Consider the following 18076-nt stretch of genomic DNA (forward strand, 5'->3'; position numbering starts at 1 on the left):
CACTTGCAGTCCTGCTTAGATCCTGTCCTTTGGGCATGCTGCAGTCCTGGGGTCTGTGCTTTCCCTGTGGTGTGCCTGAAGGGCTGGGCATGCTGATCCCTCAGGGCAGCAGGAATATTCACTCAGTTGTAGCTAATCCCCTTTTGCTATCTTTCTTTGAAATCATTCATTACACTGGGGTAGACATTCTTTCTCCTTGGCAGAATGACTTTGCCAGATTTGTGAGGCTGAGCCTCCTGCATTTGTGCTGCTATCCTTTGGGGACAGGAAGAAAGGGGCTTTGGGATAACGTTCTCAGCTGGATGGCATCCAAACAACAAACAACCTGTTGATGTTTGACTCAACTATGTCTGATGCCCCTTAGTCTTTAGAGCAGCTGATTTAAGCGGAAAATACTGTACTCCTTGCAAATAAACAGTTTAACTGAGGTGTTATTATGCCCAGTGTTAGTCTGCAGCCTGGTTTGCTTCCCAGCTGTGTCCCCTTGCCATCTGCACCCACAGGTGCTACTTCAGTCCTGGAGAGCAAGTTCATTACCGGGTCTTCACTGTGGAAGTTGCCTGTGAGTCACTGCAGCGCTTGGACCAGGCTTGATCCCTGGTGTGCATCATCAAAGCTCCTTAAGTGTGCCCACAGGGACCTGTGACCCACAGACAGCTGGCACACAGGGATCTCCTGTGGTCTGAAAGGAAGGAAGGAGACAGTCAGGTGTTGGTATGTGCCCTTGTCATGGTTTTCACCAGGTTCTTGTCAGCTGTACAGGCGTGTGTGGGAGGCTTCTGATTGGAGAGAGACTTGAGTGTAGGAAGGGAGGGAGAGAAGTGTTGATAAAGGAAAAGTTAAAATACTGCCTGAAGTTGTAGAAAGAGTGCTAAAATACATGAGTCCTTTCAATAAAAGTAGTGCTTATGCTTTTGCTGCCTTAAAACCTCTTGTTTCTGTGAATGTTTGTTTGACATAGGGTGCATTGTCCTTAAGACAGACAGATCTCTCTACCTGTGGATGAAAGACAGATAGCTGTTATGGCTGTAGCCTATTGCAGCAAGAGAAAGCCAAACAGTCTGCATTGCCCAATATATTTAAGGAAATCTAATAGGAGGGTTGAGGAAGATAGCAAGATTAGCTTGGTGAAGATTATTTGTTGCTAAACAGACTCTTCAGTGTTTCCCTCAGCCCTGACACACACAATGAACTGCTCCACCCAGGGCCTTCCCATTTGCTTCATGGCTCACTTGATTTTGATGGGTTTATTGTGGAGCAAGATTTATGGAGCCCCAGGAAGGAATAAAATTGAAAACTTCCGTTCCCTGTGTTCCCACAGAGGAGCCCCCCTGTCCGTTCAGGGTGCTGGTTAAAGGGGCTGGAGAGGGATCCGGCTTTCAGGTCCCATGATCAAACTGTGTTCCCTTTGCAGTCACTGACTGGAGAAGACTGAGTGGCTCTGCAGATCTATCTCTCAGATTCTGTTGCCCTGTGCAGAGAAAACAACAGCACCTGCCTTCCTAACATCATAAAATGAATTTTAAAATTAATTTGTTTTCAAAATTAAAATGTTTAGATTTAATTTTGATTTCCTGTAGGAGCTGTCACATTTTCAAACTGTTCCAGGCAGTGTGGCAGTATCAGCTCCATTCTTCCACAGTGCCAAATAGCCCATGCAATAGCAAGCTTCCATTGGCAGGAGATTGATGAAAAATGCTGTAGATAGTGGGATTTGTGACAAAATTACAGATGGTGATGGTGATTTAAGCACAGGTCCTTGTCTCCTCTCTCATCTGCCCCGTAGCTAGATTTTTCTGCCAGAGGACACAGGTTTATGTGAGGGTGATGGTCTGGCTGTCAGGATGCTGTTCCCTGTGGGATCCTGCTAGCTGGGTTCACCCTGCTACTATCCTGGCCCTTGCAGCCTGCTCTGGCCCTGAAAGGGTTTGTCTCATCTATGGGCAGCGGCTCTGTTGTCAGAAACAAAGCAAATCCTGATCACCATTGAAGGAGCGGATACGCCCTGTGTTTCAACATCTGAAACCAGGCCCATCAATCTGAAGCTATTCCCCGCTCCCTGTGCCAACAGCTCCATTGATGACTATACTCCAGGAAGAAAACAAATTGCTTTTCCCCTCACTGTAATGTCAGCCCACCATTTGGAGACTCCCCCGCATCTTCCTTTTCATGCTGGAGGTGGTGCACTCATCTCTGTGACCTGCAAGCATCTGCTTCCCTGGTTTTCCGCTTGGTCGCATCTCTGTTTAGACACTGCGGTGCCCTGTCCCACATACTAATTACTGACTTTTTGCTTCTGAGGAGCTTGATTCATTCTGGCACATTTTCCCATGTGAAACTGGACTTAGAGCCTTGGAAAATATCTTAATGGACATCAGACTAAGTCTGAGTTTAACCCCAAACTGGCTGCTGTGTCTGAGCTAAGAGGGACATCTTTCAGACAGCAGCTGTGGTAGTATGAACCCTCTCCCCATGGAGGTCTTTGCTTCAGGAATACCCCTGTGAAATGGGGATATTCTTGCCCTGGCAGAGCTGGTGCTGCCTGGGGAAGGAGGTGTTTGCACTGGCACCACCCCATCTCGGCTCTCCTGGCTGCGCTCCGAGTGGATGCTCTCCTGTGTGTGGCTGCAGCGAGTGAATGCTCTGTAAGAAAACACCTTTTGCTTTTCCTCGCTATCAGGCTCTTGATGTTTCCCACAGGAGCAGTTTCTGTTCAGGGCTTGCTGCTGCCAGGTCCTGACCAGTCTCTGGGAGGACACACAGCCTCAGCTTCCAGAGTCTCTGGCTGCTGCTCTGGCCAGGGCAGACTGTCACTGTGCAATGAGCACCTGGGCTCGCAGCCTGCTGAGGCTGCTCTTCCTCCCCGAGGCTTGTGTTGGTTTTCCCATTCCCTTGACAGTGCAGAGGGACAGGTGTTACCGTGTGCACCTGTCTGCCCTGAAGAGAGCCCAGGTGTGAGGCAGTTTGGGGAAGTCCAGGGTGGAGAGAGTCTGGTTCAGTCCCTGCTCAGCAGTTCCTGTGCTGCCACTTGAGTTCACCATTTCAGGATTGTCTTCCACCTCATTGCACTCAGAGTTTATTTTTGAAAAGGAAGCTTGTGTATTTGCAGGCTAAGCAGAGACCACTTTTTCGTACCCAGGGGATTTAGCAAAGCCAGCTTTTGGGGGAAGGAGAGCTGATTATGGGACAGAGGCATTGGGCTGGGACTTGAGAAAGTTTTGACCACTGCCCAGATGTGCAAAGCATGTCTTTTGTGCCCTTGTCTCACCACATCTCTCTCTGCCTCCATTTCCACATGATGAATAGAGATTAAAACGAGTTTCTTTCCTTTTTTTTTCATGTCTGGTTTTTGGATCAGGAAACATCTCTTACTGTGTTCAGTAACTGATCTTTGAGTAAAAGGGTTTTGTCCTTAGGACTCCGAAATGCTGCCAGTGCATAAATAAAAGCCATGAATGGCAGCCTGGTGGTGCAGCAGGCAGGAGGGCTCCCTGGCTCAGGGGCTGGACTCAGCTCTCTCTTCTTGCAGTAATTCTACCTGTCAACCCCGATTAACTCAGAGACTATTTCAAAGGTTTGGCAAGAAGGGAGGACTTCCCTCCTTTCAAAAGAAATATATTAATTTTGTATTTTTGAAGTAAACACGGACAAACAATCCTTGCTTAGCTACTCCTGCAACAGAGACCTTTCATTTAGGTACTGAAGACCCATTTGACCTATGTGTCATTTAAGACTCTTTTCCTAACTTACCTACCTCTCTCAAAATAAAAGTCCTGTCTCCTGTTGAGCATGTGTTACATCCTGGTGGCTTCCAGCACAGACCCGAAGAAGTGATGTAGCCCTCAAAACCTTGTCCTAGGCAGCCTGGTCAGGCCTCAGGCTTCCTGCGAGATGAACCTGATAAATTGAGGAGGGAGCCACAATTAATCTTCCTCATAGTCATCCCTTAACAGCTTAACCTTTTTGATGTTACACTTGATGAGTCACTTTGTAATTTCAGTAGAATTTCACATTTTCAATGCATTTGGTTCCTGTCTTACCATGATGACTGTTTTTGTACCTTTGGCATATGAGAGATTATGACTTATTTATTTATGCACTTAATGGAACTGTTGGTGCTGGCTGATTCTTTTTTGCCAGGTTCATAGTTTCATAATGTTTGACAAATTTGCCAGAACTTTCTCCTTTCCTTCCTTTTCTGCAAGGAGATCTAGTTGAACTTCTTTAGAATTGCAACCATCAAATGTATTTTGATGAAATCTAAGAAGCTTTCATGAGCTTTCCTGTGTCTTGAATTTGTGACTTTACAAAATTATTTCCAGTATTTTTCTGCTAATAATATTTGTATGTAAAGCTCTGACTAACAGTAAGCACAGCTGTTTTTACTGTGTTCTGGTCTGGATTGATACATTTTGCAATCTTCATTCTCATTCTGTTTCTCTTCTGTTTGGTGCAGTGCTTACCTGCAGCCCTATCCCAAAGCACTGTGTATGTCAGAATACCTGTGTGCTCTGTCCCAGAGCAGGCTGCCTGGTGATGGTCAGGGAAGCTTTTTGGGAAGAATAAAATAGCCATCTCTTTCATGGCTTCGCTCTGAATCATCTACCTTAAATTTAAGGGTACAAAACACGTGTCTCAACTGTATTGAAATTAGATTAAGAGTTGCAGGATTAGCTCTTCTGCAATTTCAATGTGCCTGTGGGTTTGGGGCCTGTGGGGATTTTATCACATAAATAGGATTTGTGCCCGTGCGTTGGTCGGCGCAGGGCAGGGCTGGCCACGGCACCTCTGGAGAGGTGCAGGAGGGGCTCTGCCTCTGGGCTCTGCCCAGCCTGCCCAGGGAGCTCCTGCCCAGCCTGCCTAGGGCTCTGTGCTCTGATCCCATGGTCCCTGTGTTGGAACCAGCTGGGAGCTCTCTGGCAGCGTGTTTATGAAGTCTCCCACCCCTGTGGTGGAAAAACTGACCTTGTATCTCAAATCCAGCCTTATTGCCAAGCTTTCCGTCTGGTCTCTTGTTTCTAACCAGGTTTCTTTTATCAGCCCTTCCTTCAGATGCTCGCCATATTTTCCTCTTCAATTATTTCACTTTCTCCAGCACTCCCCTGTTGTAAACTTTATTTTCCATCCTTCAAAGCCTTAGTTCTGTGTCTGGCTTCCTACTCAAATCTCCATCCTGCATGCTGAAGTGTCATGTTCAAGTCCCTGCTTGATGGGTTTCAGTGTTCACTGAATGTGATTTGACATCAACTTGTCTGGAAAATATTGCACTTATATTTTTCAGAAAAAGATACCATGAGATATTTCTATAATAATTTCAGTGAGAGCCTGCCTGTAGGTAATGGGGGACTTTGAAAATCTCAAGTGAAGCAGAAGTTTGTGCATTTGATGCTTTGCTTAGGAAATCATGGGGAAAAAAAATGAGTATAAGATATATAAATTTAACATTTTTCATAACAAGTGAAAAAGTCCCACTCCTGTTTAATTGCAATACTGAGCTTTCAGGCTCATTTAGAGCTGGAAAATACTGTTAGTTCATCAGATAAAGAGATCAGAGGTGACTTACCAGTTAATTTCTTTGCCTTCATTATGAACATAGAGAGGTAAAATTCTGCTTGGTCTCTGCTGTCCTTAACTTAAATGGGAGTTGCACAGCATCTGGGACCCTTAACTCTGATGTCACTCTGTAAGCTTGGTTTTTTTTCCCTTAACTAAAAACACATGGACTTTGTCTTTTTAGGCCCTCCATCTGCTCCCCAGCACCTGATTTCCAATGTCAACGAGACCTCGGTGAACCTGGAGTGGAGCCCCCCCCAGAACAAAGGTGGCCGGGAGGACATCTCCTACAACGTGGTGTGCAAGAGGTGCGGGGCCGGCGAGCTCAGCCGCTGCCGCTCCTGTGGCAGCGGGGTGCACTTCAGCCCCCAGCAGAACGGCCTGAAAACCACCAAAGTCTCCATCACCGACCTCCTGGCACACACCAACTACACCTTTGAAGTCTGGGCGGTGAATGGAGTGTCCAAGCAAAACCCCAGCCAGGACCAGGCGGTGTCAGTCACTGTGACAACTAACCAAGCAGGTAGGAACATAAACAGCAATTCCCTTCCCATCTCTGCTGCCTGTTTTGTAGGAAAGCTGTGATTTCCATTACATTTAGCATTAGCAAATGAATGCGAGGAGCCCTAAGATGTGTAACTGGGTCAAACCCTTATTTTCTGGTGATTTATATGGATACTTTAAATGCTTCAGAGGCAGGGAGAGAGAGGAGGGTTTGGGTGCTGTGCCTGGGAGCAGGCTGTGCTGCAGCACGCGGGCAGGACGCTGGGAGGCATTCTGCAGAAGCACAGCAGCACGGCTGCCCTGATCCTCCCCTGGCCCACCAGCAGCTCTGCTCCTTGCAGGGGACACGCTGTACAGGGACACAAGGATGTCCTTGGTGTTTGCAGAGGGCAAAATACGTGCCTGGGGAGCGCAAGGATGTGCTCCTGGCCCCCTTGAAAAAGGGCTGTGTAAGATTCAACGAGCGGAACGAGTGGGCGCCCGCTCGCCTGCCTGCTCGCTCTCCTCTCCTGGAAAGTCAATTAGATTCTGTCCCCTTGTTAAATAAATACCTCCTTAACCTGCTGCTGACAATGTTTCAATTGATCAGAGCTGGCATTGCTGTGGAAATCCTATATGAGCTTTCAACTTCATGCTGACTGATTTTTGCGTTCCATTCATCTGGGAGAGTGAAATACTATTTCTGTGTATACGAGATTATTTCAGATACCCTGGGTAGCTCTGCTTTTTTGGTACCCCATGCTTGACCTAGTAAGGGCAAAGGCTGCAGCTGCAGATTGCCGTTTTGATGCTAATTTGTTTGATCTTTTTCTTTAATTCCGTGAAAACATTTCTTTTTCAGAAATGAAAAAGAAAAGCCAGCTCGGGTTTAACACACAGGGTTCCAGTTGAATTTTTAATTTAATGCGCAAAATTATATACATTTGAATATGACACTCTTCTAAATGCAAATGAGATATCCAGACTGTCAGACTGGCTACAAGATAGTCAAACCTGTTATCTGATGGCTCAGAGTGCTGATTGCCTTCAGGTCCCACAGATGTTGCAGGCATTCAGCACCTCGGAGCGTAGCTTACAGGGTATCATTTATTGCCAGGCTTACTGTGTATGAGGCAATATTAATATTGCATATTTTGATAGGACCAGACCATATAAATATTTTGAATTCTGTTTCCTAGTAGGTGCGTGTGAAAAATAGGTAGGCATAGTCTAAATCTGAAAATTTTAGCTGTAGTCCAGGACATGTCAGTATTACCAGTGGGAGATACATTCAATTTTGCAGTGACAGTTACAAGTGAAATTGTCAAGTCCGTGCTGAAGCGCCTTTGAAAATCTGGTCCAGTGTATTTTGTTCTTCATATACAGTTGACAGCATCCCTTTTAAATTATGACTCAAAAATTCAAACCACCACTTTGCCTAGTGAAAAGAAGACTAATAGAGAGCAGGGGCTATTAGGGAGTCTTGGGAGAAAGCCGTGGGAGAGTGCTGTCATACACTATAGGAAAAGAGAAGGTTGAGAACAGCAGCAGGGACAGTGTTTTTGTGCTGTGAATGCCTAGCAAAGAGTATTTCTGACTGATTTTGGCATGTGTAAGGATTAGTGGATGCATATATGCATGAATAAGCGAGCAGGATCCATCTACCGTGTGAAAATTCTACCATCTTATGCTTTTATATGCAAACCAAAATCTGATTGAATATGCAAATAAGAATTGATTTTGTTTATTATCCATGAGTAGTATTCTTCCCATGAGGAAATTTGTAGTTTTGCCAACATTTCCAATTTCAAAACGTGCCCGGTTTATCAAATGCGTCAGAGGGACGGAGAAAATTATACTGGTATAAATGAAAATTAACTCCAAGGTGCAGTGTTCTCCTGTTCTTCATACAACTTTGTGGTTTCTGCTGCATAGACGATCTAAACAGAAATGTGTGGCCTAAACCTACAGATCCCAGCTAAGATAAATAGCCTTACATATGCAAATTGTCCCATTGATTTTGGTGAAACTGCTTGCTTGAGTAAAGGTTTGTAACGTTAGACCCTTGGGTTTTACAAGTACTCATCTGTTTAATCATTGTAAATGTGTGTCTGGGGTGCATTAAAATCCTTGTGCCACTAATTTTCTTTCACTATATTTCATTATAAAGAAATCATGTCATCATGGTGCACTGCCACAGGCTTGGTTTTCATCGTGCACCTTTTCTACACTAATGTAAAGCTGCCTTGTTTTCTTTAAGGCAAGTCTAAATTCAGATTAGAGCCAAGCTCCTCCCTTAATAGCACTTCTTCTCTGTTTTACTGATAAAAATGAAGCCACCAACACCAAAAATCTGTAAATTACATCATTGGTTGTATTCTCTATGCTTGTGCTTCCCAACACTTGATAGGAAAAAAAAATGTTGTCAATATGGGGATTTTTTTTTTTTTTAGTTCTTTACATATGAGCAGTGCTTTTGGGTTGTCTTCTGGAGAATTTGCTAGAACTCTTTGCAAGAGGTGCATCTCTGAGTTAAATTCAGTAAAAATGATAAGTACGCAAGAGGCCAGGGAATTCTTCCTCATAACAACTTGACCTTCCAAATATGCACCTGTAAAATCGGAAGAAAATAGTCGGAAAGTTTCCAAGCGGTTTTTGATGTGAGGCTCAGGAATCCGGGTGTCTGTGTGTTTGCTTGCCGTGGTGCCAGCCCCTGTGGAAGGTGTGCATTTGGAGAGAGGCAGAAAGCAATGAGAAATCACTTGTGGTATATTCAGCACAAAGTTGATGGAATGCATTGCAGTGACATAAAAGGTGCAGTTGAAAAGCACAGGTGGGTTTTTGTTTGCTTTTGTCGTTCTACTCCTGAGATAATGAAATGAGGCAGTTTACTTTCCACTCTTCGTTTAGAAACTCTTTTCAGTTTCCAATACTATAGAAAAGTGTTTAAATGAGAATAAGATTTGCCATTCAAAGTAGGCTCAAAAATTGTTTGAAAAAGTATTTTTTCTGCTTCTTTGGAAAAGGTATTGGTTTTTATAGCTTGCTTTTTTTTTTTTTTTTTTGCAAAAACTAAATTTCAGGCTTTGAAGCAAGTAAAAATTTCTATCTTCTAGTGAAACACTTCAGTATTGCGACATTTTAAGAATTTTGAATTAATTCAGCTCATTGTTCTGCATGTTTAGCTTGTTTTTTTTTTTTTTTTTGAGTTGGGAACTATTACTCTTTTCCCATATGAGATTAAAAAATTAGAAAATTCGAGGATGGAACACTGAGCTGCTGAAACTTGGAGCCAATCTCCTTAGAACAATGAGTACTGCAAGTGCTGATATTGGGGGTCTCACCACTGGCAGTGGTAGCTTTTGGGCTTTCACTTTTCTGTGAAATTAAATCAGCACTTTGTCCATCTTTAAAAAATTGTGAAATGACTTGTGGAAGAGGTGCAGATCAGCAATTCTCATGTGATGCTGCTAGGAGAAACTAATTTCAATTAAGAACTCTATCAGGCTGTTGACTGAGTGGCTCAGAAATCTCTGGGCTTCTTGGTTTTGTTTTTTTTTTTTGCTAAGGTTAATGCTGTGAAGCTGTTCAAAATTAAAAGTAAAGCTCTTAATAAAGAAATCTTGTTCACAGCATGCAGGAAGCTTGTGTGGTTTTCTTTTGAAGATGTGCTGAACAGTTTATATTAAGGATGAAACAGTTGAGCTGTTTGTGTCTCCAGCCTGAGAGGCAGAGCTCCCTGCTCCGTCCCCCTGTGTCTGAGGGGGCACTGCCACAGGGACAAGGTTTTTGCGTGGATGCTGAAGGCATTCCTAAGGCAGGGAGTGGTGTGGGGGGCAGAGTCTACACAGGCTTAAATGAGATTTAAAATCCAAACTTATTTTCCTACTTGCTTGGCTCCCTTTGTTTTGTTTGCATTTTATGAGGGATGGGTGTCCTGCTCGCTCTTTTGCTTGTTGGAGTTAAAGCAGTTGATATTTCTGAATAAACAAACTGCCTGGTGATTTGTTACCTTGTTAGGTTACCTTGGGCTCTGTGTTTCCTTAAGTGGATTGGCAGAGCTAGATGGATGCAGGATGTGCCAATTAGGATGAAAATAGCATATATATAAATAAACTTACTTCTTCTCCTGTTGCATCACCCTGGATTTTTCAAGCTGCCTGTGCTCAGGACCAAGAAATGATCTTTCTGGAGAATACCTCAGGCTCTCTGTCCTGGTTATTCCTGCTCCTGCTGTCCCTGCTCTGCCCAGCCCCTCTGTGTGTGCAGTGCCCCTCTCCTGGCCTGTGCAGCTGAGTGTTCACTGTCCCAGAGCTGCCCCATCCCTGGCAGAGCGGGGAGCTGGTGGTGCTGCAGTCCTTGCCCCTCTCCTGTGTGCTCCCCCAGTCCTGCACTGGAGCTCAGAGCCCTGCAGTGCTTCAGTGTCCTTTCCAGGCAGGAGCTAAAATGGGTCACAGTGCCACCAGGATTTCAGCACCCCCAAGAAGATCCACGGGAATTGAGTATTCTTCTGGGACAGGCTGCAGTTGTGGTGAACCCAAAATAATGACTTTCAGAGCAGGGAAGGGAAATGTCAGCTGTTACTCAGTTTTATTCAGCCTTTAGGTTTGTTTGTTGTTAACGTTCTTAATTCCTTTACTAAAAGGAAAAAAAAAAAAAAAACAAATCTGAAAGATCCCAATCCCTTGAGGATGATGGTATTTTAAGTCAGAAATGGCAAGGGTAGAGGGAAAGAATTAGGAGTTATGACTTGTAAGTTCTACTGGACTTTTTGCTAGGGGAATAGATATTCCCATTTTGCATTTTGGTGGGTCTTCTTTGAAAGCCCACATTTCCTTTCAAATGCTGATTAGCATTCCTCACGTGTTGTACAGAACAGCACAGAAAATGCATATAAGGTCTTACATTATGCCAGTGTGGTTTAGCCTGTGCTGAGCTACATTTGGAGTCAGTAAAAATTCATGGACATACATTGCCCTTGGTCAGTGTGCACTCCTCGTGTCAAAAAAATAATAGTTGCTCAGGCAGATCAAAAGCAATGCATGCCAAGGCCAGGAAAGCTAAGGATTTTAGTATTTTCTTTTTAATGCACTATTTTGCTGGATATTTATAACTTACCTATAAAGAATTGCTCTGTAGTGAAACATCAAAAGACATTGTTAAGTAGATTTCAGTCACAGAGCTTTCTTTAGATGACAGCATAAACACCCTTAAACTACTACTGGAAAATAAAATTAACTGTTACTCTGAAGGTTGATCAATCCATCTGATTCTCTGAGCTCCCTCGTGTTCTCTGAGTATAATCCTGGTTTCAATACAAGTGATAGTAAATAATTTCTGTTTGCTGGGAGTGAACATAACATTTTTAATTTTGTGAGTTGTGATATTTATGTGCATATTAAGAATCTTATCGATAGGGAGGTGCTGAAGGAAGCTAATTTTGATTTTAAAAATTGCGATGTCTGTAGTTATTCAGACTGCTAGTTTTGTGCTCAGCGCTTGCAAAAAATGTTCCTTTTTTAATGCAGTCCTGGTGAATAGCTGTTTATTGTTGTGTTGAAACATAATTTTTGAAGGGCTGTATAACCCCAAGGAAGACTTCATCTTCAAATAGCCAGCAAAGGAGCTCTGTGAATGTGAAGACAGAATTCATCATGCACTCGTGTCACAGTTTCACAGACCCTATGAAATAGTGGAAGTTGGCAAAATAAGTCATTTTCTGTGCTGGCATTCCCCTTCCCTAGTGAGGCTGTGGGGATGCTCACACTCATCAGCTCCCCCTTCACGGCAGCTGGGCTCTCCAGCCTGGCCCCTGCCGGGTTCCCAGGGGGGATGTGGGGATGGGTTTTGTGGAGAGAAGGATTGAGGTGCTGGGCCAGGCTGTTCCTCAGGAGTGTCTGGACCTTTGGAGGATGTTGAGGTGATATCCAGCTCGATGGCCCACCTGGAAGAGGTGCTGGAGGGTGAGTGAGTTCATGTCACTGCATGTCACTGCCCAAGCAGAGGAGCGAGTGGGACCCCAGATGCTGGGCACAGCTGGTCTGCCTGTAGCCTTCACAGACATCCAAGAGTCAATTTAGTTTTTTATTTTTATTCTAAGTGCTTGCTACCAGCACAGTCCCACCCTTCCACCCTTTCCAGTTACTTGTTCCCTGCAGCCAAAGGATACAAATAGCATGTTCCAGCAGTCCTTTTTCAGGCACAGAAACCCGTGAGGAAACTCATGCATGTATCTGGGTGTGTATAAACAGTCACAGCACCCTGGCCACCCAGTTCCCAACAAGCCTGATTTAAAATAATCTCTTTGCAAACATCTGGATGTGTGCCAGCTGTCCAGAGCATGGGAAGTGTGTGTGATGCTAGCGGCTGCATTCTTTTTTCTGTACAATGTCAGGGTAGTGGGAAAAGGGAGCTGCAAAGGGGTGTTCTTACTTTGCTTTAAGGTGTTTGTACTAAGGATGATAGACCAGCAGTCTCCTTATTCCCCAAATGGAGCTGTGTCAAGCCTGAATTCAGTAGGAAAGAAAATCAAAACTAGTAAGCAAGGACATGGAAAAGGGGTGATCCATGAGCATGACACTCTGACTGATTTCTTACGGCATCTTGCAGAATTCTAGGGTAATTATATGCAGCTTTCTCATTTCAAATCTAAATCAGTGGGGTTTCTAAGGCTTCACGTTTTTCTGCTAGTTGTGAGCAGCAAACCCCTCGGCACATTGTTCAAGCAGGAGGGTTGGGACAAGCTGCCTGCTGTTGTTGGGTTTTATCTGCCCTGATCAGTGAGGTGACCTGCCAGGATGTGCAGGACAGCCTTTTCTTCACCTGCTTTTTCTTCCCCTGCTTGGGCTTTCAAAAGGTCTTGTATTTTGGCTTTGGACATCTGAAGATTTACACTGAATGAGTTTCTGCAAAAATTTCTGAAGCAAACCAAATGGTGTATTTTGGGAAACTACAGATCTTCAATGCAGTGGGAGATCCAGAAAGAAAAGTGATCCTAGCGCTAGAAATTTGGGAATTGTGTGGAACTGAACAATGGGGAATATTTTTGAATGGGCAAATTTCAGCACTGAACATGAGATTTCTCAGAGACTTGAAGATGTCATGTGTTGACTGCTTCAGGTTTTTTCTGCACGTTTAATTACGTGTGTAAGTTTAAGTGTCTGAGTAAGGAGCTTCTCCAAGCTGGCAGATGCAAGTGGGAGTTTCTTCTTAACAACTCCATGTTCTTGCAGAGGCTTTAGCTGATGGTCTGTAATAAATGTGTAGTTAGAGGCATACGTGCTCCTGTCTTAAAAACAAAACTGGGAAAACTATTGTTGAGAAGGATTAAATTATTATTTTAAGGTAACTGCAGCATTCCACAAAGAAATAATAATTAAAATAACAACTGCCTGCTTTCTGGCAAAGCTGTCTGCACCACCCATTTCCATGAATTTGTATTCAAGGTGAGGGATACAAGTCTTAGTTGGAAGGAAAAAAAAAAGTGCTTTCTAAAGATCCTTAGTAAATAACAAGCTTCAGGGTTCAGTGAACAGCTTAGACAAGCTGCATGTCAGATAGAGCCAAGATGTAATTGCAGCATTTAAATAAAAGTTTGGTCACATTTTTTAAAAGATCTCGTGGTTTGCTGTGGAAAATGGAATTTAGTTACACATCCTCCTAGGAAAGAGATACTTAATTTCAGCATTGGGTAGTGTTGATCATATTTAAGTCGTATAAATTTACTTCAAGGAGGCATAAAATTCTGGTCTCAGTGATGTTGGTACAGATGAATAGTTACCAAACTGACAGAGATGGAGATGCGGTCCTGCAGCTTTTATTTGCCCTGGACTATTTAACTGTGTGCTCACTTTCCCTGGCAGCAAACTGACATTTCCCATTCATGGAGCTTGACGATCGGTGTGAGCACTTCCCTTAAACAACTGGCACAGAAATATTTTCATGTGGAAGGAGAATTTGCCCAAGAATGTTTGTGGCTACTAAATGTTTAGATGGGCTTCTAAAATGTCTAGTTGTTTTTGCAGCTGACTAAATAAATTGGAAAGCAGCCAGAGAGACAGCAGAGTCCAGTCGGTAGTTCAGCAACAATAAAAGGCTTCAGAGAACTTTATCAAAGCTTCCATTAACCCCCCGCTGATGTCCTCAAACAGGATTTTTTTGAGAGAGTAGAAACACAAAAGCTAGGCTGCACAACTGCCCCTGTGTGTCCATTCACAGTTTTTAAATCCACACAGTTACTAATTAAAATGCCATGCAGAGTACCACAAATAAACATCACTAGTCCCTGAAGCCCAAAAGTTTCTGCATTGGCTCATAGTTTGGAGGGCAGGATGCTGAACTGACCCCAAAGGGTGGGTGAAGCAGCCCATTCTGGTTCAGATATTCTGTCCTTGTGAAATGTGTGTCAAGTCCATCCATATGCATGAAATCCCACTCCCAGAATGCCATCCCAAGGCAGCCCGTTATATTTTATTTATGCTTTGCATAGCACTGCGCTAAACCGTGAGGGCTAAATAGAGCTGTGGCATGCCTGCTGGCTCCCTATAATCATGTTTGCCAGCTTCTGGTGGACATCAAAATGCTGAGCACACGAGTGAATACTGCTTCTTTCATTGAGAAATGTCACTTCAGATTTAGCCCCACGTGTGAACTGGTGTGCAGGGAGTGCTTTATTATCATGGCAGGGCTCCAGTGGGCTTCCCCACCCAAACAAAGTGGGCAAATGCGTAGCCTCTCTCTGCATCCCCTTGAAGGATTTCATGGCTTCTCCTTAGATTAAGGTAATCTGTCTTCATTACTAAATTCAAGAGCCAGAGCCCCAGAACTTCGAGTGCACTCTGAGAATGGATTCAGGGTCTCTGTGATTTGGAAACTGGTGATAACAAAAGTTGACGGTGGTTTTGTATTTACTTTTTAAATGCAGTCAAAAGAGGTGTAGGAAGCTCAAGCGTTTGTATTTTATTCCTGTGGTCATTTGTATTTCAAACCATCCCTTATGGAAAAATCCTACTGTTAATTTAAAAGGAAATGATAGCTTTTGTCTCAGCCTCCTGAACTGTTCCTGCAGAGTTTATTAGGACTTTTATCCCTGCTATAGAATTCTATCACCTAGTCTTAAAAAGACAATTGACTGATTCTGATTTTTTTATTAAATTCTTCTACTGCTCCATAAAATATCTTTGATTTTGTCTGTATTAAAATCCATTTAAAGTGTCCATGGATTATTACAGTCAGAAAAACCCTTAAACTGTAATGTGCTTTGGATATAAATGTCTTCCAATCCCACAGATTACCAAAGGCTAAAAAGAAAGCACTGAAATTTTTAATTAGCTTTTTATTATTTTTAATTTTCTATGTTGCTGTTAAGTGGTCGTATAGAGATCATAGAACAAGACAGATTTGACTGAACAAAATAGGAAAGTATAGTGGGCTGGAAGAGGTTTCTTGTATATGAATTGAGTTTTGTGTGCTGTCCCATTTATTTTAGCAAACAAATCAAGGCATGATCTGGAGACAACCCGCTACACGGGCTCCCTGGGAAGATTGTGCTTGTCTCAGTAACAGACTGCATTCTTTAAATCTGTCCTCTGAATCAGCCCCAATTTATCTTTCCAGCATAAAAGGGAATGCAGATGGAGTAGCCGCAGCCTCCCCTATAGTTTATCAGGATATTGTGCATGCACATAAATAAGGCACAAAGTGACTGGAATATGTGAGTGGCTGAGTGTTAAATCCCGTGTTTTTCAAACTCAGGGATGGAGCAGCGCAGGGGAGTCCTGGAGAAGCTGCAGGGGTTTATGGGCTCTCCGTGGCACTGCAGATAGGGGGTGCAGGCCCAGTGGTGCCTTTGCAAGAGGTCAGTGAGTGTCATCCTATCTGCTGGAACATGGGACTGGAAACCAAGGTCCAAACTCAGAATACAGACCAGTCTGTTTGACTGCTGCACAAGGTATTGTTTTCATGGGCTTTCATTTGCTCAGACTTTTGCTCAGTACTCTTCCAGGATGCAAATCTGACTGGTCTTTGTACAGGTCAACATCCTCATAACCTCACAAGGTTATTTTTTTTTTTTTATTTATTTTTAGGATTGAAATCTTTCAGACTTCATAATGGCACTTGCATTGCACAGGAAACCAATTATTCTTTGGAGTGTTTTACACTGAGGCAATCACCTTTAATATTTAATTGCTGATTCCACTTGGGGTTTTTCCAACTGACACAATTTTAAAACAAATAATGCACTGGTTTTCAGTATCCAACATAAAACCAAAATAATGAAACCCCTTTATAAGTTTAATTATGTGCCACCTATGATGTAACTGGCTACTGACATCATGAACTAAGATTTTAATTTTAAGGTTTATGTGTTTCAGGAAGCTTAGGACTCTTCCCCAGTTTGTACCTCATCACTTTTTTTTTTTTTTTTAATGAATAGCAAACATAGGTAATTTTGCTTTTTGTAGCAATGCTGTGTGCAGAGTTTTTTCTCTCTCATCGGGTCTATTAATGATTTTTAATTTCCTGAACAAATCTGCCCGTTGTGAGTGAAGGAAAGGGGGTTTAATTCAGTTCCAGTGAAAGGACCTGGTGGGAGAGCTCCAAGTGTGAGTTAAGTGTGCTGTGGTGATTCTCTGTGGTACTTTCCATAAGCACAGAGTATCTTTGTTCCCTGGAGAAGAGACACTTTGATGGGGGAGTATGGCAGTGTTTTGCAGCATCCTCCAAGAATGAGGATCTCCTAAGTGCTGTCAGAGCAGTGTCCTTCACAAAGTGCTCCTAACTTGAGCCCAGAAAACCCAAACCTTGATTCAATCCCAAGCATTTCTCAACAGCACAGAGACAGAGATGCTATCATGTCAAATCCATCTAACCTTTGTACAGAAGGTACTTCACTGCAGTTCCAACGCTCTGAATATCAACTACAATTAAAATGTATAGCTTGTTCAGCTGTAATGTAAATACATAAATGCAAACCTTCTGCACCAGCCTCTTCTGTGTGATGGAGCTGAAACTAAATATGGCTGAAGTTCCTTACCTTTGGTAGCTTTGAAACAATTTATGCTCTCAAGTGTTAAGTTGAGAATTTTGATTTTTATTGTTGAGTGAGTCCTGGGTTTGGATTCTGTTGGGTGCTGCAGGCTCAGGAGGGCATGGCTCAGACCCAGCCTGCAGTTGCTGTTGGAGCTGTGGATCACAGTGCAAGTAAAATGTTTATAATTGTATTACTTTTTCTTCCCCCAAGAATCTTGCCATTTCTGACTTTAGATGATTGATCTGAGAAACCCAAATGGCAAAGTCTAAGTTTCGGCTATTACTGAAGCACTTCAGAAGCCAGGATGAGGCAATGTGGCCAAATCTATTTATTAAAATAGCGAATGCTGCTTTAGCAGAATGAGTCATGCAATTTATTTATTTATTTATTTAGTTTAGAAGATACTTCAGTATTTCCAAGGCATCTAAGTGGCAAATAGGGCAGAGGCTTCTGTTTGTCTGGATTTTAAAAAGGCTTTTAAGCAGCACTTTTTCCAAAATCTAATATTCTTAATGCTGAAGCTAAGTGACAAAGGACGTTATTTAGCACATGTATATACATCATCTAGACATCCATGTTTCAAGTAAATAAAAAGTAACTGTGTGAGAACCAGGGAGAGCAGTTTTAGGAGATGTGTTGCCTTGGGTGCCAAATGACACATTTGCCCCATAATGGATTAAGCTTTATGCCATAACTGTTGGGGTAACCACATGCTCAGGTGACTTGATGGTAAGTATAAGAAAGGACCAGGGAGCAGAAATGAGGCTTTCTCTTAATAGATACAGACATGGGGCATCAGGTGAGAGCTGTCCTATGCCCTGTGAGACAAAGGGTTGCCCCTTTGGGCTATTACAACAGCAGGGTCAGCATTTTTTATGTTGTTTTATGGATTATTGAAACACTGTTGTAAGAGGTTTGAAAGCTGTGCACAACAAGTGGTTTGCAGGGCACAGATACAGTAAGTTATTTCATTGCTTCTGTACAATTTGGGAACAGCTCTTCCCCTCT

At 43.1% G+C, this 18076-nt stretch overlaps 1 protein-coding gene across 1 annotated transcript in view; it reads left to right on the top strand.

Annotated features, from left to right (window-relative positions):
* The window catches only part of EPHA4 (EPH receptor A4), a 104149-nt gene that overhangs the window by 50712 nt on the left and 35361 nt on the right, over positions 1 to 18076 (top strand). The window contains exon 5 of the mRNA XM_053986106.1: positions 5738 to 6076. Within this exon, the coding sequence (XP_053842081.1) occupies positions 5738 to 6076 (339 nt within the window). The remainder of the gene's footprint in view (positions 1 to 5737; positions 6077 to 18076) is intronic.

The sequence above is a fragment of the Vidua macroura genome, chromosome 10, assembly GCF_024509145.1.
Source record: "Vidua macroura isolate BioBank_ID:100142 chromosome 10, ASM2450914v1, whole genome shotgun sequence".
Taxonomy (NCBI): domain Eukaryota; kingdom Metazoa; phylum Chordata; class Aves; order Passeriformes; family Viduidae; genus Vidua; species Vidua macroura.